The 19,141-nt window shown below is 47.6% G+C and overlaps 11 protein-coding genes across 11 annotated transcripts; 6 read left to right on the top strand and 5 right to left on the bottom strand.

The window, feature by feature from the left end:
- Nucleotides 1-53: 53 nt before the first annotated feature.
- On the bottom strand, nucleotides 54-974 carry BKA55DRAFT_687811 (uncharacterized protein; the record flags this gene model as incomplete). The annotated part of the gene is made up of 1 exon (XM_046199121.1): nucleotides 54-974. The coding sequence occupies one exon, from the start codon at nucleotides 972-974 to the stop codon at nucleotides 54-56; it is 921 nt and encodes a 306-aa protein (XP_046052222.1).
- A 1,262-nt stretch (nucleotides 975-2,236) lies between these two features.
- On the top strand, nucleotides 2,237-2,863 carry BKA55DRAFT_537206 (uncharacterized protein; the record flags this gene model as incomplete). Its single annotated transcript, XM_046189887.1, has 2 exons — nucleotides 2,237-2,711; nucleotides 2,766-2,863. The coding sequence occupies 2 exons, from the start codon at nucleotides 2,237-2,239 to the stop codon at nucleotides 2,861-2,863; spliced, it is 573 nt and encodes a 190-aa protein (XP_046052221.1).
- A 173-nt stretch (nucleotides 2,864-3,036) lies between these two features.
- On the top strand, nucleotides 3,037-5,424 carry BKA55DRAFT_673778 (nucleophile aminohydrolase). The gene is made up of 4 exons (XM_046198041.1): nucleotides 3,037-3,571; nucleotides 3,621-3,639; nucleotides 3,696-4,045; nucleotides 4,093-5,424. The coding sequence occupies exons 1-4, from the start codon at nucleotides 3,407-3,409 to the stop codon at nucleotides 5,371-5,373; spliced, it is 1,815 nt and encodes a 604-aa protein (XP_046052220.1). The 5' UTR covers nucleotides 3,037-3,406; the 3' UTR covers nucleotides 5,374-5,424.
- Nucleotides 5,425-5,463: 39 nt separating this feature from the next.
- BKA55DRAFT_592232 (uncharacterized protein) lies at nucleotides 5,464-7,131 on the bottom strand (the record flags this gene model as incomplete). The annotated part of the gene is made up of 4 exons (XM_046195361.1): nucleotides 5,464-6,237; nucleotides 6,289-6,509; nucleotides 6,565-6,737; nucleotides 6,788-7,131. The coding sequence occupies 4 exons, from the start codon at nucleotides 7,129-7,131 to the stop codon at nucleotides 5,464-5,466; spliced, it is 1,512 nt and encodes a 503-aa protein (XP_046052219.1).
- A 904-nt stretch (nucleotides 7,132-8,035) lies between these two features.
- Nucleotides 8,036-9,485, bottom strand: BKA55DRAFT_562669 (uncharacterized protein). The gene is made up of 2 exons (XM_046192316.1): nucleotides 8,999-9,485; nucleotides 8,036-8,949 (listed from the first exon to the last, which is right to left on the bottom strand). The coding sequence occupies exons 1-2, from the start codon at nucleotides 9,246-9,248 to the stop codon at nucleotides 8,231-8,233; spliced, it is 969 nt and encodes a 322-aa protein (XP_046052218.1). The 5' UTR covers nucleotides 9,249-9,485; the 3' UTR covers nucleotides 8,036-8,230.
- Nucleotides 9,467-10,156, top strand: BKA55DRAFT_562667 (uncharacterized protein). Its single transcript, XM_046192315.1, has 4 exons — nucleotides 9,467-9,485; nucleotides 9,538-9,830; nucleotides 9,885-9,965; nucleotides 10,031-10,156. Exons 2-3 carry the CDS (start codon nucleotides 9,655-9,657, stop codon nucleotides 9,916-9,918), a joined length of 210 nt encoding a protein of 69 aa, XP_046052217.1. The 5' UTR covers nucleotides 9,467-9,485; nucleotides 9,538-9,654; the 3' UTR covers nucleotides 9,919-9,965; nucleotides 10,031-10,156.
- Nucleotides 10,157-11,132: 976 nt separating this feature from the next.
- BKA55DRAFT_506950 (heterokaryon incompatibility protein-domain-containing protein) lies at nucleotides 11,133-12,866 on the top strand (the record flags this gene model as incomplete). The annotated part of the gene is made up of 3 exons (XM_046187312.1): nucleotides 11,133-11,417; nucleotides 11,505-11,730; nucleotides 11,821-12,866. The coding sequence occupies 3 exons, from the start codon at nucleotides 11,133-11,135 to the stop codon at nucleotides 12,864-12,866; spliced, it is 1,557 nt and encodes a 518-aa protein (XP_046052216.1).
- A 386-nt stretch (nucleotides 12,867-13,252) lies between these two features.
- On the bottom strand, nucleotides 13,253-13,784 carry BKA55DRAFT_505858 (thioredoxin-like protein; the record flags this gene model as incomplete). Its single annotated transcript, XM_046187224.1, has 2 exons — nucleotides 13,253-13,708; nucleotides 13,761-13,784. The coding sequence occupies 2 exons, from the start codon at nucleotides 13,782-13,784 to the stop codon at nucleotides 13,253-13,255; spliced, it is 480 nt and encodes a 159-aa protein (XP_046052215.1).
- A 553-nt stretch (nucleotides 13,785-14,337) lies between these two features.
- On the top strand, nucleotides 14,338-15,504 carry BKA55DRAFT_562662 (flavoprotein). The gene has a single exon (XM_046192314.1). It carries the CDS (start codon nucleotides 14,556-14,558, stop codon nucleotides 15,270-15,272), a length of 717 nt encoding a protein of 238 aa, XP_046052214.1. The 5' UTR covers nucleotides 14,338-14,555; the 3' UTR covers nucleotides 15,273-15,504.
- A 208-nt stretch (nucleotides 15,505-15,712) lies between these two features.
- Nucleotides 15,713-16,656, top strand: BKA55DRAFT_662115 (uncharacterized protein; the record flags this gene model as incomplete). Its single annotated transcript, XM_046197619.1, has 4 exons — nucleotides 15,713-15,962; nucleotides 16,012-16,292; nucleotides 16,329-16,478; nucleotides 16,529-16,656. The coding sequence occupies 4 exons, from the start codon at nucleotides 15,713-15,715 to the stop codon at nucleotides 16,589-16,591; spliced, it is 744 nt and encodes a 247-aa protein (XP_046052213.1). The 3' UTR covers nucleotides 16,592-16,656.
- Nucleotides 16,657-16,858: 202 nt separating this feature from the next.
- BKA55DRAFT_505629 (aminotransferase) lies at nucleotides 16,859-18,143 on the bottom strand (the record flags this gene model as incomplete). The annotated part of the gene is made up of 2 exons (XM_046187208.1): nucleotides 16,859-17,035; nucleotides 17,085-18,143. The coding sequence occupies 2 exons, from the start codon at nucleotides 18,141-18,143 to the stop codon at nucleotides 16,859-16,861; spliced, it is 1,236 nt and encodes a 411-aa protein (XP_046052212.1).
- Between the last annotated feature and the right edge of the window lie 998 nt (nucleotides 18,144-19,141).

The following is a 19,141-nucleotide window of genomic DNA, read 5'->3' as shown; positions in this document are numbered from 1 at the left end:
CTCTAAATAAGATACATGATTGTAAGAGATGTTGGATAGGAGTGAGGGTGGGATTATGTGCTTTTGGACTTCTTGGAGTCATCGACCTTCTTGTCATCGCTGCCCTTTGAGCCGGACTTTTTATCGTCAGCTTTCTTGTCGTCTTTAGAAGACTTCTTATCATCCTTCGAAGGCTTCTCCTTCGAAGGGTTCTTATCAGGCTTATCATCATCCTTCCCCTTCCCCTTGGAAGTCTTGCTCGCACCATCACTACCCTTCGTCTTCGTAGAATCCTCCTTCTTCGTCTTGGTACTCTTCTTATCATCATCATCACCCGAGTGCTTAGACTTGCTTGTCTTCTTCACACCATCACTAGCCTTTGTCTTGGTGCTATCCTCCTTCTTGGTCTTGGTGGTCTTCTTATCGTCGTCGTCACCGGAATGCCTGGACTTTGTCTTGGACGCATCGTCGCTTGTCTTTGTTTTGGTGCTGTCTTCTTTCTTGGTCTTGGTCTTGTTCTTGTCATCATCTTTCTTCTTGTCGTCGTCTTTGTTCTTGCCGTTTTGCTTCTTGTTGTTGGTCTTGAAGTACTTTGTTTCATCATCATCATTGCCAGAGGTTTCTCCTTTCTTTAGGGTGCCGATTCTGGTGGAAGGACCAGTGAAGATGGTGACCTCAGGGTCATCATCTCCAGCATCGCCATCATCAGAGCCATCGTCATCACCGTCATCGCGCCTGTCAATGCCACGGCGCTTTGAACCACCGGTCTTTGGGTTGATGAAGCCAGGGACGACATTGTTTGACTTGGAAGAAGAAGAGGATGAAGAACCAGCGGGCGAGAACTTGATCTTTGTATCGGCGGCGTTCTTGTTACCAGCCTTGTCATCTGGACGAAGAGCATAACCAGCCTTGGGCGCAGCACCGGGAGGAAGAACCCAGGCTTCAGCGCCCATGATGCCGCCGAGGCAGACTGTCAAAGCGAAAACAGGCTTCATTTTGAAGTTTATAGAGTGAATAGGGAATAGAGTGAGTGTGTTTGAGTTGAAGTGTTTGTCGAACTACTCATACCGCAGTCTCACAAGATTTATGGAGTATTTATAACAGGACTAGAGGTGTCAGATGTAGGGAGATCTTGGCAACGATTTGATCATCCCTTTCATAAAAGTAATCACCAATGCAGGAACACTGATCAGGGCCGGGACCTGGCATGAGGCTTGTCCGATAAAACACGGCTGCCGCAAGAGTCTAGCCACAGGCAATCAAATACCTTAAAAGCTCTGGAATGAAGCATTTCCACATTCCATTTATGTATGTGGCGCGGGTCTGGGGTTAGTCAACCATGACAATTAACTCTATTTAATCGCCGATCCACGCCATGTTTACATGCTTTTACCTATTGCGACAGTTCCTGGAGTTTATATCCTGACCTATTTGTATTTTACACAGAGGTACTCGATAAGGTTGCGATATGCCACGATGAGAGAGGAGTGAGTTATGTTCCTGGGCTCTCTGGCTCTGGAATGTTACGGACCACGGGGTGATATTGGTTCGTTTGGGGGATCTGGATCAGGGTTTGAGATTGAGTGATGACAGGTGGATTATTAATGAGACAGAAAGCCTTGTTGCACGTGGGGAAAGCTTGGTGTTGTGCCAAGTGGGAGACCATCCGGGGCTGCCTGGAGGATTTCTGCGAGCTTGTGAGAACTAGACGGCGCTATCAGTTATGAGGAATCCAGGGACTTTAGACATGCTCCATTAGAGTGTGTCAATGGAGGAATCGCTCCGGATAGAAACTGCTTCCAAATGAAGCTCGTTTGTGTTAGCAGTCCTGCACGTCATTCGTGAGAGGCACTTTGTAGATGGCCCAACTTCAACTTGTGCCTTCCAAAAGCTAACTTGTAAGATAAGCGGACCAAATAATGCGTGAGGCGAATGAATTGAGAAAGAGACTGCACTTGCAGTGTCCTGTATGCCTTGTGGCCTGCGATGCGGCCAAATTGTGTCATGTTGGCTCTCTCATGGCCCCAACTTGGGCCAACATCAAGGCGCAAGCAGTAGAGTTGGCAAACAGTATCAATCGGCGGTTATATAACGACTGTGATTCACTGCGGATGAGTGAACGTTGTGAGTGGTCGCTAACATGCGGGAGGCCGTACTTCCTGTCATCACGATAAAACCGAGCCTCATTCACGCCAACTCATCAGCACCATCTCTTCTCTTCATCAACACCACTGACCTGAAGAGAAAATTCATCATCATGAATCCCCTCAACTCCATCCTCTCCTGCCTCACCGGCCAAAGCGCTCCAACTCAATCTCCCCAGGTCAGCCAGATCAACACACGCTCAACCCTCATCACCTCTCAACCAGTCCCTTACTCCGACGACGCAGCCTCTCAATTCGTCTCAATCCTCCAAACCCACACCGGCACAAAATCTCAACTACATCACCGTCTCAAACAAGTAGTTTCCACTACCGGCTGGACGTCGAGCCTCGCCGAAGCCATCGAGCACAAAATCGAGAAACTCTTAAAGGATGGCGCAGAGCTTGCTAAGCCCATGGCTGAAGCTGTAAAGAAAGCTACAAACACTGCTTGGGAGTTTGCGAAAGAACACCCGGTTTATGCCGGGCTGATCGCAGCTGGTACGATTGTTGCTATTGGTGTTTTGGTCGAGTTTGAGCTTATTTGGGTTCTGAGAGCGCTGGGGTTTGATGAGGTTGGCCCGAGACTTGGTAAGTCATTTTAATTGCTGAGATTGTGATGAAGGGAAAGCTAACGGGTTATAGGGAGTTTTGCGGCGAGATGGATGAGTAGTATTGGAAAGGTGCCCAAAGGATCGATCTACTCATACCTACAGAGGTTGGGAATGAAGATTGCGAAGTGACGTCGGGTATTGAGATGGAAACAATTGAGTAATACTCGTAACTGCTAAGTCGGTTTAGCGGAAGCATTTTACTGTCACTCATCATATCAATTCAATGAACTGTTATTTCTTACAAGCGACATCTGGTATTCAGTTCATTGGTTGCGCTGAGACAATGGCTGTTATGGCGTTGTCAAGCTTATTCTTTAGGCTTCATGTCAGCTGTCAACCCTACACCTTTCAGTGAATTACAACATCATGTAATTACCCCGAAATGACCTCTACGGATGATGCACAAAGCGCCCTCCAAAGATCAAATCCCGGAATTCCACACCCGAAGATCGGCGAGAGGCATTATCACGACATTCTGCCCCCTCCAAATTTACCCCGCCATCCAAAATGACCCCTCCCCCACGTCTCCAAGTGTAACATCGGGCTTGACCCGAGGTCAAAAGTAGAGTATTTACATCATAAGTATTATGTAAATAACTTCCCTTTCTCCCCCAACTTTCACTTATTCAGTATTTGTCCTTCAAGTGCTGTTGTTCTCTGAGAATTGTTAAGATGCCGCTGCCTACATCGTCGATTTATGAGCCGCCTTCGGCTGGCTTCACTGGCTTTCCTTCACGGAGGAGTGTTGTTCATAGTACGGAGGGTATTGTAGCGGCGCCGCAACCTCATGCTGCGAATTGTGGTCTTGAGATTTTGAGAGCTGGTGGCAATGCTGCTGTAGGTTAACATCCTTCACACCCAGGAGTCAGTAGCTAACAGACAACAGGACGCAGCTGTTGCAGTTGGTATGTCAAACACGCGACAATAATGCTGTTCTTTGAGCTGTACTGATAAATCACAGCTGCCGGCCTGAACGTCACAGAGCCTGTATCCACCGGCATCGGTGGTGACATGTTCCTCCTCTACTTCGACGCTGCCACAAAACAAGTCAAAAGTCTCAACGGCTCCGGCCGCTCAGGCTCCAAGCAGACCATCGAGAACATCCGCAAGAGCCTCAACATTCCCGACGGCAAAGTTGGCGAAATCCCAACTCATCACGTCCACGCTGCGACTGTTCCCGGCGCTGCAGCCGGCTGGGTCGATACCGTTGAGAGATTCGGCAGCGGAAAAGTCAGCTTGAGCCAAATTCTCGAGCCAGCTATCAAATTAGCGGAGAATGGATTCCCTCTTACTGAAATCGCTTCTCACTCTGTAAGTCTATTGCTTGGGAGTTGGAATTTGGGGCTGACTTGAGTTAGTGGCAAGCTCAAGAGAAGCTCCTCCGAGATGCGTCGCCCAACTTTGCAGAGATGCTCAAGAAAGACCCCTCAGCGCAAGATGGCGTGAGAGCCCCTCGCCCAGGTGAAGTCTTCAAAAATCCAACTCTCGCTCAAACATTCAGAACTTTGGCGACAGAGGGTAAGAAGGGTTTCTACACCGGTCGCATCGCAGAGGAGATCGTAAAAGTCGTGCAAGACCTAGGAGGATATCTCGAACTCGACGATTTGAAGCACCATCTTGAAACAGGCACTCAAAATACAGAGCCCATCTCCGTCAAATTCCGCGGTCAAGGTCTCACAGACAAAGATCCCAACGGCGGTGTTGAACTTTGGGAACATCCCCCCAACGGCCAAGGTATCGTCGCTCTAATGGCACTGGGCATAATCGAACAGCTCGAAAAGCAGGGGAAAATCCCAAGGTTTACACCGGAAGATCATAACTCAACGGCTTATCTCCACGCTATTATCGAAGCACTACGTCTCGGCTTCACAGACGCAAGTTGGTACGTTACCGACCCCGACACCACCAAAGTTCCCACCGCCGGCATGATCTCCCCATCATACCTGGCCGAACGCGCCAAGATCTTCTCTGCTTCAAAAGCCCATGATGGTGTTCAGCCTGGAAACCCCGATTTCGTATCTCCTGCTCTGCAAAGCAGTGATACAGTGTACTTCACTGTTACTGATTCAGATGGTAACGCTGCGTCGTTTATCAACTCCAACTACGCTGGTTTTGGAACGGCTATTATCCCAAAGGGCTGTGGCTTCACACTTCAGAATCGCGGTGCGAATTTCTCGCTGGATGAGAAACATCCTAATAAGCTTGAGCCGAGAAAAAGACCTTATCATACGATTATTCCCGGCATGGCGACCAATATCAGCGACGGATCTCTGCATTCTACATTCGGTGTAATGGGCGGGTTCAACCAACCCCAAGGAACCATTCAAGTTCTACTGAACCAAGTTCTTTTCGGTCTGAATCCCCAACAGGCTCTTGATGCGCCGAGAATTTGCATTGGCGCTGGTATGCCAGACGAGGGCAACGTTTTGGACTGGACTGTTCATGTGGAGGAGGGTATTTCTGAACAGACTGTTGAGGAGTTGAAGAAGCTGGGGCATAATGTTGTTGTGCTTAAGGGTTGGAAGAGAGCTATGTTTGGGCGTGGGCAGATTATCAGATATACTGTTGATCCTGATGGAACGCCCGTTTGGTCGGCTGGTAGTGATCCTAGAGCAGATGGTGCAGCATATCCTCAGTAGTCCCTTCATCTCTTCGCTATCATACTCTTTATAAAAAAGGAAAGTCTATGTCTATAAGTCTATAAGTCCACAACGTCCAGTTCTTGTCCGTCAAAACACGACGCCACGCGATTTATCCAACCGCTTCTTCCAAGCGTCAACCATAACAGTTCCCGAATGCCCTTTACACTCAGGCACAAAAGCAATCTCAATCACAGCATCTCTCTCCAACTCAGCATAATCACGTTTCATCGTATCAACTATCTGTTCAAATCTAACCATTACCTTTCGAAACTCCCTGTTATCAGCCTTGGGTATACGTTCCAGAAAAAGCACCGCAGGAGCTTTGAGGGAGATGAGCAGCCAGTCAAAGTCATGCTGCCAACCTGTTTCCCGGAATATTTGCTCGTGGGAGAATGAGAAGATTTCTTCGCCGTGGAATAAGCGGAGATTAAATCCCGGGAGTGCATCATAACTAAATATGAGGTCAATTTTCGGTTTCGGTTCTGGCGAAGCAGTTCTCGGGGCTTCGAAGGGAGTTGGTGACCTTTGTTCATGTTCGATTGACTCTCGTGGCTCTCCGGATTGGCGTTGATCCCTATTCTGACTCGCTTGCCCAGACTGCTGGGAGGCATTATTTGTGTTCATGGATGAAGGAGGTGGCGCGTTAGCATCTCTATCGCGATATTCATCTGTTTCAAATCCCGTCTGAGTGCCCACGGTAGCAGTAGGCGCCGATGGATTATTCCCGCGTTCATTGCGGTTAACCCCATTGATTGATCGTTCATCAAGTCTTGCCTCTCTGAAATTCGCTTGTATATCTTGCATTCGGCTTAAACGTCGCGGCTGCGCGTCAGGAATTGGCATTAAGGACCCTTGCGTATCCTACGTAATCACGTATCAGTCAAGTATACTTTCTAGTATCGTCAGCCTTACGTCTTCAGCCAGCTCATCTGGGCTGTAGGTCCTGCCATAAAGTATCGGAGTTCGGTTGTTCATTATTTCTTCCTGTCTGGGGTTTTGAATCGAATGGGTACTCTGCAAAGGTGAAGAATCACCGCCCTCATTAGTTGTTCTGAAGAGGTTAGCACTTTTGTCATCTGTGTTCGAACCAGAACACGAACGTTGCATAGTCTGGACTCTCATGATATTCTGGACTCTCGTGATATTCTGGACTCTCGTGATATTCTGGACTCTCGTGATATTCTGGACTCTCGTAATCTGGATAAAATGGTGAAGGGCTCTCGCTGCCAAATGCATCGAGCAAATTTCTTCGTCGTCGGCCATTATCTGCGGTCGTAGTTCCAGGACGTCTCGAGCGTAACTTCTTCCCTATATCATTAAGGTTGCGTCGAAGGAAGAACCAAACAATATTGGTGTATATCCTATTTTAAAGTCATCAGACAAGAACCAAGTGTTAGGGGGGCCAAGTTACTCGTATTGATCTCTAGAATATTGAAGAGATCCATCATTGCTCGCCAAATGACTATCCCAGTACCGGGAGCCATTCTCGCAAACACAGAGGTATTCATGTGCCATCTCAATGAGTCCTTTTTGATGGACTATATCTTCTCTATGGATGAAATCATTACCCGATATGCCAAGTCTGGTCCTGAAATGGAAGCGGAATTGCTCGAGGCTTGCTTGGTAGCTAGTCGCTCCCCTCTTGCGACTTCTTTGTCTAAGATTCTGACGGATGTCAACTATAGTTCTGATTGGATCAGGTTCAGCAAATATAGCAAGGTATTGGTCAAGAGAACAGCCGCAGGCTAACTCCATGGCTAGAGGGGGCGGTTTTGTGAGCAGGTAGTTGCAGTAGTAGAAAACAGGAACAAGTCATTCGCTAGGCAACTCCTATATTTATTATTATCGAGGCCTATGACAACATACTGTTTTTCGAATTCTTTCTTTCGAATTCTACTCATCTCGCCCTCTCCGTAGTAGGAGATCTCTTCCTCCTTTATCATAGGTGATTCTGCCTAACAACCCTTGTCAGTGCAAAGCCCCTTGCATAAGTCTTCTCTATTTCATGAATAGAATTGCATTCTTTCTAATTTTCGAAACGGCCAAGGGTATGTGCCGCATGCATGCGTACAGTTCTCGGGGTCGCCGTAGGCGCAGGAAGTGTATCCCGATACGCGCTCGACTTATTCTGACGCGAGTGACTACGCGTCAGGGCTTAAACTTGAGTCCCATCTTTCTTTCAAAGTCTTTTATTGGATGATAAACTTATTATGTGATTCATCTGCAGTTCGAATAGGGGTTGAACTTGCAGCTGCGCCCTTTTGATGTCTCCAGTAATGAGGTAGTGGTCTAGGTCCTCAACTCAGCAAGAAATACGGGAAAGAAATTGGAGATAGAACTTCAATAGAAGTTTAAAGATAGCTTGAGGATGCTCCCTTTGATTACTTCGATGATTCATGGCTGCCTAGATTTTGATACCATGATCTGATAAATGCTGTTGGCTGCCCCCATGTTGCATGTGAGGCATCCAATCACAAGATCAACACCAGTGCTGCTTCGCCTCACTACAAGGCATTCTCACAACCATTTCGTCACGCAATCATTCTCAGTCTCCCGTAGAACCATAGAATCAGTAAAAAAAGTGTATGAAGAGTTGCTCGCGATTCATTGGCTCAGTCGGTATATGTTTGAACCTGTAATAGCAATGAACAAATAATAGCCTCGTCAATCCTACAATTGTAATGTGATGTCGCATTAAACAGGAACGATTTCGGAAGGCCAGCCTTGTGTAACAATCACTTGATGCTACCTCTTCATGATATTCATTGTAACGTTCAAAAGATTACATACAGCGAGCGACGGCTCTCAATATAGACGAGTCTCTTTGCTGATGCACAGCCTAGTACGTCAACTCCTATATCTTGGATTTGAACTTCTTGTCCTCAAAAACGGGCCATTCAAATGAATTAACAGCTCCGTCCAGTTCATCATCATTAGCTGAAATGAGCTGCAAGAGATAGTACTTCGACTGCTCTTCCCCTTCCTTGATCTTTTGCTCCGAGATCGAGTTCCACATATCCACACAAGCATTTACCACATCATGCTTGTAACTCATCATTTCATCCTCAGGCTTGGAGAATTTAGTTTCCTCACCTTCGTCCACCATTTCATATTTCGTCCCGGTTCCCTTTTCGACGACCTTCTTGAGCTCTTGAGCGACTTGTTTTTGAACGTCTTCATAGACGGCCGTCTTGTTCTGGACCATATTGCCAAGGAGGTCTGCAAGGCCGTCTTCAATAGTAAAGTCAGGGTCATTGGCTTCATCCTCGTCGTCTGCTTCCGTCAGCAGCTTCTCCTTAAATTCCTTCAGGTTGACTCTTAGAATATTCGTGACCGCCTCCACGAGAACCTTTTTAGATTCGTTCCCACTCATGATTCTTTTGGTCGGGCTAGAAGTTGCACTTGGCTTGAAAAGACTGGCGAGTCGTCCTTGAGAGTTGATGTTAAGGTCAGTGTTGAGCCATTTTCCAAACTTGCTCTCATCAACCCAGTAGGGCAGGCGTGTCGTATAAAGGATTCTTCTATCACGCTGGTTCCTGTACATATTGCTGATAAGGAAGATAACGTCCCAACCTAAGTCATGATTAGACAGACTCGTCTCCTTGTGTTGTAAAATACTTACAAGGGTGTCCATATTGGTGTCCAGGTGTTATAAGTAGCCGCTGAGGCTTCTGCATCAAACCCAAGATCTCGCCTTCAGCAAACTCGCCCGATGAGCCATGATGGTCCAACTTGGCCACCTGGACACGCCGGTGTCCCAGTACTATATCGCAGATTCTTTCTTTTTCCAGAGGTACATTGCCATCACCTCCACAAAAGTAGGAGAATCGCGGCTGGCCACGGCCGTTGTTGGCCCAGATAACAAAGGCCATCAGTGACCTCTCATTCTGTGTGGGCTTATTCTTGCTTTTACATACCGGATTGAGGTCCTTGTCTTTGTCTTTGGACTCATGAGGCTTCGGGGGTATTCTGAAGTCCCTTAAATAGCTGTAGCCATCACCGCCGACACACCAAAAGCCGACACCGTCTGCATTAAACCTCTCACCAAAGAAGTTGCATCCTATAGCCTCAATACCAATTTTGACGGTGAGTTTGATCGTATTGGTTTTCTGGAACGCCGTACGTAAGCAGGTATTCGAGAGAGTGGGGAGCAGAACTCACTATGGCTTCATAAGCCCGCTTGTAAGTTGTACCTGTGACACAGTAAAGCCAGAAGTCATCCGCCTGTACAAAATCGCCAAGCAACTTGCATTTGAAGAGATCAAGTACCCCGTCGTAATGGTCCTTGTCCCAGTGCGTGACAACCCAGGCTCTCAAGAAAGGATCCGTGATGTTGTGGATCAGGGCAATAGTTTTAAGTCCACAAATCACCACCTGACAAGCTTCCAGGCGTTGGGCGTCTCGTCCACCGTCCATTATGAACGCGCTGCAAGTTTCACCACTTTTATCGATGAGTAAGTGCACAGAGCAGTCGCCACAAGGTACAGGGAGCTGATAGGTGACTACTGTATGCAATTCCTTGTTTATGTAGGGCGTCATTGAAGCCCGAGCTTCATCAACAAGCACGTCCACCGGGTTTGATACTGCCCCTAACCAGAATTAGCAGAGATCTTTTTTAATCATTACAGTAGATATAATCATATAAAGTTCATACTGGAAACCATGGCTAGTTGTCTCACATGTGATATGAGCGAGGGGGGAGCACAGCTTTACGTTGGAAGAAGAACCAATTGAGTGTCAGACCTGTAGAACTGTATGAGCTTGAAGAATAGAAGTTTTGAATTGAGAAATATCCAGCTTTTATGATTATTACTCATGTTATCTCATTCCTTGTGACTTGGTGACTTGTGACTTGAGAGAATGAGGAGATTCACACTCCAACCAGCCACATTCCCACCGCAAAGCCTATTTGACGAGCTGAAAGACTCGATACATTGACTTTTGAACGCATGCATACAAGTCATGATAATCAATATTTCCCACGAATGTGACTTGGTGTATTCATGTTTTATTGCAATACACGTGGCTGCGTTGAACCTCAGCTCGTGGCCCAGCCATGGCCTTCCACGGACAAACGGCATGATAGTGGGAGTCTGTTTGCGAACTTGAACGTAAATATTCATTAAAATCGTATGACATACTGCTTTTGGGATATTTGAAGCTCCTGCCTTTCGCTTGAAGCAGTGTAGTAGCTCTATTGACGGTATGTGACTGAGTTGCATAAGAAACATGCCTGACACAGCTATCGATGTTATCTAAGGACCTCTCGGTTTGGCATCAACCTGATCCATGAATCCCGAAAAACTAGTTGAAATACAGTATTGGAACCAGAAGAACTATTTGGGTCAAGAACAAGGGTTATTTCTCTAGTTATTAAACAAAATAGATTATCTAGGCAGTAGGTGGGCGAGTAGTGAACCAATACGCTTGCATTTTAGAATCGCTCAACTCCAAAAGCTCAAAGGTCCAAACGAGGTAGTGAAGATTTTATTGCCATCAGTTCTTCGTGAAAATTCATGAGCTCTTTGTAAGGTAGTTTGAAGTTTCAAGAAACGCCTAGCCATAAAATACAGTACGGCTGTTTTATTCCAAGGCATCCAATCACACGATGTGCTTCGCCTCACAAGGCATCCTGACCTCCCATTTAATTCCTCAATCAATGTCCTTGACGCCTGAGAGAATCTCCAAAGAAACTTAAGTGTTCATCAAATATCCACCACTCAATCGTCCATCTCTACTCCCGGCTTCAACATCCGATGGACAAAGAAGCGGGATCCTCCTCATTCCAGATCAAGGCAAATGAGCCTCCAGGACATGACATCTTCTGCACCCCGGAAAACAGTAACTTCTTCTCCAAAGTGCATTACCAAGATCTCAATTCCAACGATAGAGATATACGTCTTCTGAAAATCCTACCCGATTCAGGGTCTGGCCTTGTCGAGGGCGAATTATTACCAAGCGTGAGACTCGCCGACGTACGCAAGCAATACCTCGCCCTTTCATACTGCGCAGGCAACCCACGCAATACAAAGACTATCACTGTCAACGGTGCAAGATGCAACGTGTTCGCCAATCTTCATCATGCTTTGATTGCCGCCCGCAATTACTGGGCAACTCAGCAGTGTGAGGATGACCTGTTGCTATGGGTCGATCAAATCTGTATCAACCAAGCCAACCTCGCAGAGCGATCTCATCAAGTCGGCTTCATGAGAGATATTTACCAAAATTCCAAAGATACGCTTATTTGCCTTTCTGTTTCTGAAACAGAAGGGCATGGAATGAAATGGTTTATCGAGCTGGAACAAGATCTCATACAGCATCTACTAAAAGAGCACTCCCACGAATCTGGCGCAGGTCTAGAAGCCCCCAAAGGAGACATTTCGATTTGCTCCTACGATATCCTTACCTATCTGCTGGAAAGACTCAATTATGAGAGCTTTGCAGATGGGTGGATTGCATTCTTCCACATTCTCAAAAGTCCATGGTGGGATAGAGCCTGGGTCTTCCAGGAATTCATGGTATCAAGCCGTGTGATATTTCTCTTCGGGAGACACTCCATTTCCTATGATAAAATGCTTGCATTTCTGGTTGGCATATGCATTGTAACCCACAACTCGCTCTCCGAAACCAGCAGTCCTGGATATGAGCCGTTCAAACGATTACTTGAACGCTCGCAATACTCATTGGAAGAAATCGAAAAGGCTGTCAGCAAAGTTTACAGTATGAACATTGCCAAGGGAAAATGGGTTCAGGATGCAGGTTTGAAGAACCTTCTCGTTTACAACAGCAGCAGCCAAGCGTCAGACCCCCGCGACAAGATATACTCTGTTCTCGGCCTTGCTCATCCTGGATATGGTATCGTACCGAATTATTCACCGGAGAATGATGCGGACAAGGTTCTGGTCGAAACAACACGCAAGATCATCATGTGCGAGGATAGCTTGAACGTGCTCACGTATCTGGATCATTCAACTCCTCACTACAACAATGAAGATGGCTTGCCATCGTGGGTAGTCAACTGGATGTCCAATATCAACACTTACGAGTATACACATGGCAGCTCTATTATGAAAAGCATCACTGGATACGTGGGACATCACGTCAAAGCTGAAAAAGCCGATGCTTCATTCTCGCAACTTCCTCACCCGGAGCACCCCGAAAGGATTACAACAGCCTTGGAGGTATGGGGTGTATTTCTAGATGATGATATACAGAAAACAACACTTGATACAGTATACAAGGGGTCGCGGGATCACAGCATCTTAGCAGAAAGGTATGCGATAGAAAGCAGTGACGAGCTGTGGATTCTCTGCGGAGCGTTGGAGCCCTTTCTTTTGAGAAAGTGTCAAGGAGGATATCGATTGGTTATAGGTGTACAGTGTCTAGAGTTACTCAGTGACCTGACAAAGGGAGAGTTTAAGGATTTTGTTGATGGGGCAGGGGATCTGGATATGAGGAAGATGGAGTTGACGCGCATCAGGATTTTCTAGACGAGACAATCTCACCGCAACACATTCGTTACTTCGTTCATGGCGGAAATTTGGGCATCTATTGAGGTTTCTTCAACTACTTCATTATCGCAAGCCTTCACAGCTCTTGGTTGCGTTCCGCTCGTAAAGAACCAACAAATACGGCCCCCAGCCGCGCTGTGTATTACCAGAAAGCGTTCGGGCACGACACAATGATAGCATAGGCGAGAATACCGCCATCCAAACACCCATAACGCAAGAGTTCTTCACAGCCAGCACCAAAGCTTGGGACGCAAATGACCGCACCATTCTATTCCGTTCTTTTGCTGTACATTCGTATCTGTCATACAGAGGTATCTCATCCCCATTACACAATGTTATACACTCGACCGATCGTAATCGCCGCTCTATTCCTTCTGCTCAGGCTCCCCCTCAAGAATAACCTTCTTCTCATCAAACAGCTTCGCCAGATCCCCATTCTGATGCATCGACACAAGAATATCCGTTCCACCAATAAACTCCTTCGCAACGTAAAGCTGAGGAATCGTAGGCCAATCGGAGTACTCTTTGATACCCTCCCGCAGCTCGGGGTCTTCGAGGACGTTGAAGGCGGCGAATTTATCGGGGTTGACGCCTTGCAGACCGAGGATTTGAATGGCGGCGCGCGAAAAGCCGCACTGTGGTGTCTCGGGTGTTCCCTTCATGAAGAGAACGACGGGGGCGGATGATACGGCTTTGTCGATTGCGGAGCGGGTTTGGTCGGAGAGAAGGCGGGCTTGGAAAGGTGTGAGGGGGGAAATTGGTGTGCGGAAGAGAGGAGCTGTTGAGCGGACGGCGACAGGCCGGGCGGCTTGTCTGAGGGACTGCAGAAGGGTTAGTTGTTAAAGTTAAATGGTGGGAAGGGATAGGGCGTACTGAAGCTACTGTTCGCGCAAACATTGTGGCGGCTGTGAGGGAGAAAGTGGTAGTGAGAGAATGGAGATGCGCAATAGATTTGGAGTGTTGGAGATGGCGGAAGTTTTGGATGGGATTAGTGATGTCAAGGATGTTCCGACGCCGATCCCCGGATATCAGTGGCGAAGTGACCAATCAGCGAAGGGGCGATTGCGGCTTATCAACATTGTCATGTTTGCCCATGGTGATGTTAGAATGACAATCGTTTTGAGACCACATTCTGATGCGTTTTTTTCTTCGCAAGGGGTTTCTTTTCTCTGCGAGAGCTTGTACGGTTTGCTCTTGAATTGCTTGTCGCCCCTAGGCACCTTCACAGAGCTCACAACAGCTTCTCCCACTGTAGAATACAGCACTGTCAATTACTAACAATATTACCAATGTCTAACGTTGGCCAGAACATTCTGTAAACACGCTATTATAATCAGTTCATTCTTAGGTTCAGTCGGCACTGCAAAGACGCTTTGTGCACTTGCGATTCGGCTCGTGATATCCTCAGAGTTCATCATATGACGCGGGGTTGATGGCGGGGTCAATTAGATAAAGCTCCCGTCTGATGTCAATTCCAAAGATTTCTGTAAAGATTGACTCTCAATTAGCAACTCAGTCAATTAATTTTGAAAACCATATCTATCACTCATACAACTCATATTTGTAGCTGAGGTCATAAAGTGACAACACTCCACTCAACTGCATCAAACCCTATCAAATCTCGCCAAGACCGCTGACAAAAGCATCGTCGCATCTCACTCCATCTCAATGCTTCACAGGATTCAACACGGGCACGACGCCCATCACGATCACTACATGCGCAACTCAACTGAAGCTCTCGAACAAGCCCGAGGCGATGGCAAGCGCCATATCCTCCTCGCCGCCTCTGGCTCTGTTGCGACAATTAAGCTCGTTCAAATTATAAATGGTCTCAAATCACAACACAACATCTCCATCCGTCTCATCCTCACTCATTCTGCATCGGAATTCCTCTCTGGTCAAAGCCTTGAACAACCAACCGTGGATCAAATTTCTCGTCTTCCGAATGTCGATGCTGTTTACACAGATGCGCATGAGTGGGCGCAGCCTTGGAAACGTAATGCGCCGATTTTGCATATTGAGCTACGACGCTGGGCGGATGTCTTGGTCATTTCACCGTTGAGCGCGAATACTATGGCTAAAATTGTCAACGGCATGTGCGATAATCTCTTGACGTCTGTTGTTCGAGCTTGGGATGTTTCGGGGACTGTTGATGGGGCTAAGAAGAAGATTCTTGTCGCGCCGTCGATGAACACTTGTATGTGGAATCATCCTATCACAGCGAGACAGCTTCGAGTTTTGGAGGAGGAATGGGGTGGGGAGAATGGTTGGTTTGAGGTTTTGAGACCGATATCGAAGAATTTGGCTTGTGGTGATGTTGGGAATGGTGCCATGATTACTTGGGAGAGTATTGTGGAGGCAATTGAGAAGAAGATCAAGGCTTAGGGAAAGAGATGAGCACTAAAAGAAAACCGACGGAATTGAGTTATTTTCAGCGAGTCTGGAGGAAGTCTGCTGGTCGCGATATGGCGTTTGAGGACTGGGGGACAAAATGCACGACAGAGCCGTAGGGTAATTTGGTGATGGAATTCATACCACAACAGGAGGGGCATTTCTAAGGCACAGGCATACATGAACCACTATCAATATGATTCTGAATAAAAATTTAAAAGATTGATGTTGGAATTGCAGGTTTTCACACAATGCGGATGTGTTTGGTGAATGTTGAAGGTACGCAGGCAGGCGCGACGGATTGCTTCCTCATCGGCATCGACACCTGCCACTGCTGGCTCAAACTGCAACCACCAGCACGCACTCTCGCCTCTCTCGTACAAATATTTTCTGTCTCTTGCAATCGTAATTATTGTCGAAGCTTTGATGCAATCATGGCGTCTGCACATAATCATTTCCTTACCTCCACCTCTAGTCTAGAGGAAGATGGTTGCCCTTCGACCCTGCGAGATCGCCTGCGTGACGACGATACTCCAGCGACAAGTTCCTCCGTCGGGCCTATTCCCTACCACAACATCTACCAGCAGGTTCACGATTGTCTTGGAAAAAGCCTGACCGCTTCAAAGCCCGAAAGCAAGGTCGTTCATGCACCCAAGAGCAATGATCAGGCCTCGCAGCTTCGAGGCGAGTTTCTGGTCCACAATCTTGCGCCTCGTCCTCTAACAAAAGATAGAATCGTATGCTCGAATGGGCATGTCACTCCACAGCTCTGCTATTGATCACCTTGTAAAAGCGCACGGAGAGGTGCAGGCCAAGACAGCCCGCTTCGCTGAGAAATCCGCCCAGACTTTGTCGCAATCCAAACAGTTGTACGCCAACATCGCCTACCCGCTATCAGCTACACTTTGTCACCACAATGACCATGGAGGGCACCCCCGAGCAAACGTCGCTGTTCATTTGAAGAACCTCCAAGAAGAAATTGCTACTGCGAGAGAAGAGATTCTTCGCCTCAGTGTCGAATAGGATGAATGCTGTGCGACTGAAGAACAGGCTTGGAAGGAACTGAACAAAGAGCTCAGCGATCAAGGTAGTGGCCAGAATGGTGTTGATGAGGAAGCTTTGAAGGCTGCTAAGGAGTTTAAGGCGCAGGCGGAGGCTATCGTGGAGGAAAAGTGTCGGCTGCTGAATGAAGTTGACAAGGTATGCTGGTATCCTGCAGCTGATCAATTAATACTAACCCGTATATGCAGGAGTTCAAGGCTGAGATCCAGAGCCAGACGTTGAAGATGATGCAGGATCTCTTCGATGATTGATCTCTTCGATATACTATGGAAGCAATGTGCGGGTTATTTTGGTGTCAGCAGTGTTATGTTCGATTGGCCATGTACAGTAGCAAAGCTGACTTTCAACTAGTCGTCTATTTCGTATCTCATTAACTATCTGCACCTATCATTTCCGTCTTTGTCAATGCATGTGCCCATGACCAACCTGGTCTCTTTTGTGTATCAACAAACACCGCTAAACGCCGTCCCATGAATCAACTTTTAATGCACCTTGAAATGCACTTTTGAATCGGCAATTTACTGCTTCTTCTCGGGGATGACAACGCCCCAGGGGTGCTCTGTGCGACCGTACATGATGTCACCCAGCCAGCCCTTGATCTTGCTGGTGACCTCGCCGGCTTCACTCTCGGCGCCCATGGGGATGTTGATGTCTTGTCCACGGTGGTGGATTTGGGAGACGGGGCAGATGAAGTACTAATATTGTTAGCAAGGTTCTTGTCGTGGTATTAATTGGTAAACTTACAGCAGTACCAGCAGCGAAAGACTCAATCAGACGACCCTCAGCATCGGCCTCAACGACCTCAGCGATGGTGTACTTTCGCTCAGTAATCTCATACTCATCACCCAGACGCTCACGAGCCAGCTCAAGACAGCTTCGACGGGTGACACCATCAAGGATAAGCTTATCATCAAGAGGAGCAGTGATGATCTCCTTCTTACCATCCTTTCGCTTCCAGACAACAAAGAAGTTACTGGCTCCAGCCTCGGTACACTCGCCCTGAGAACCGTACAGCCAGAGAATCTGGTGGAATCCACGGGTTCGTGCATCAGCCGTGGCGAGCAGAGAAGGACCGTAATTGGCGCCGACCTTGGCATATCCGAAGCCACCGACCCAGGCGCGCACCATGTCGTCGGGGGATGTGTGAAGACGCATTCCGCCGGGGGGAGCGTCCATGCGGGGCATGAATGTCACGATGATGTAGAGGAGGGCTTCCTTGGGAGCAGAGACGCCGAGCTGAGGAGCTGTGCCGATGATGGTTGGGCGGATGTACAAGAAGCTTCCAGCGCGATCGGCGGGAAGCCACTTTGTACCGTCAACAGAGAGAAGAGAAATCATGAGCTTCTCTACCTCAGCGGGCTCAAAGATAGGAAGGGAGATACGGTTCGCCGACATGCGAAGACGCGCAGCATTACGATCAGGACGGAAAATACGGAGCTTTCCATCATAACCACGATAAACCTTCAAACCCTCAAAGCACTCCGTAGCGTAGTGAAGCACAGAGGCAGTGGGCATGAGACTCAGCGGTCCGTAGGGCTTGAGCTCTGGGGCAGCCCAGCCGGTGGAGGCCTTCCATGATGCGAGGACCATGTGGTCGGTGGCGATGGTCTCGTCGCCGGAGTGAGCGTTTGCTTCATCGGGGACGGAGCGGGGGGATTGTGTGTATGTGTATGTGAGCTTTGAAGCGTCGAGGGGAGCTTGGACTTGGGGAGTGCCGTTGACGGTGGGTTGGGCGAGTTCTTTCTTGTGGATTGCGGCGGCTGTGAGGTTGACGTCTTGGGTTTCGACGGCGGAGGGAGCCATGGTTGCTGAAGTTGGAGTTCGAGTGAATGTTCTGAGTGAATGGATTCTTTAGGTGAATGACTTTTGGTCAATGGATTCTTGAGTCAATGTAAGGAGGAAGAGAGCGAGATCGGAGTTCACAATGAGAGGTCTATAAAGAAAGCAAACAAAGACAAAAGAGCAGAGATAAACTTTATATACGTAAGTACGGAAAGCCAAACTAACAGACTACCCCGTGTATGACTGTTTCCCCCTCCGCTATCCGCTCTCCACTTTGTTCGTTCGGGAGAGTCACGAGCTGGGCAGAAAAATATCCGCCGCTCGCGGGCCCGGATAGACCGCCTCTGCCCGCGCGGTGCTCGGCTCCGGCGATGGTGTTTTTTTTTTTCTTTTCTCGAACTTTTTTTTCATGATATCGATAGACCATTGGACTAGGCTCTTTTAAGTAGGTGGTGAGTGCTCCACACAGCCTTTTTGACGTGGTGGATGGGAGCCGCCAGTTTGGAATGATGAAAGAGGTTCCACTGATGATGCTTCTGGAAGATAACGAAGACTATAGTTAGAGTGTAATTCACTGATCGGTTACGCCATTGATGAAAGAATTGGACAGATGACTTTGCATTGGTATTTCTGCCAAGTGGTGAGGCTTGGAATTTGTTGGGAATAAGACACATGACTCTTCTGGAACTTGCTTATCGAGATCGCTTACACGACTGCATATTCCACCAAAAATACCCGGTCCAAGCACCGGCTCTTCCAGTGCGGAACAAACTCCTGTCAAACGTCAAGTCTCCACTGTCTTAAACAATTGGCTATCAACAAGATAACACAACCAACCAATGGATCAATCCTCACCTATTCTCATATCAGAGATAATACAGGTTATGCAGTAGATAGTCATGTGCCATAAAATCCCTGCTTGTCAATTCTGACAGACAAGAAACCTTGATAGAATTCTCATCTTGGCAGGGCGGAATTGCGCATGCACACCGTGGCTAGCCGTCAATTGCCATTGTTAC

This window comes from Fusarium redolens, assembly GCF_020744475.1.
Source record: "Fusarium redolens strain MPI-CAGE-AT-0023 chromosome Unknown BKA55scaffold_5, whole genome shotgun sequence".
NCBI classification, from domain to species: domain Eukaryota; kingdom Fungi; phylum Ascomycota; class Sordariomycetes; order Hypocreales; family Nectriaceae; genus Fusarium; species Fusarium redolens.
Note: the sequence above shows the minus strand (reverse complement) of the source record. Positions and strands in the feature narration are given on the sequence as shown.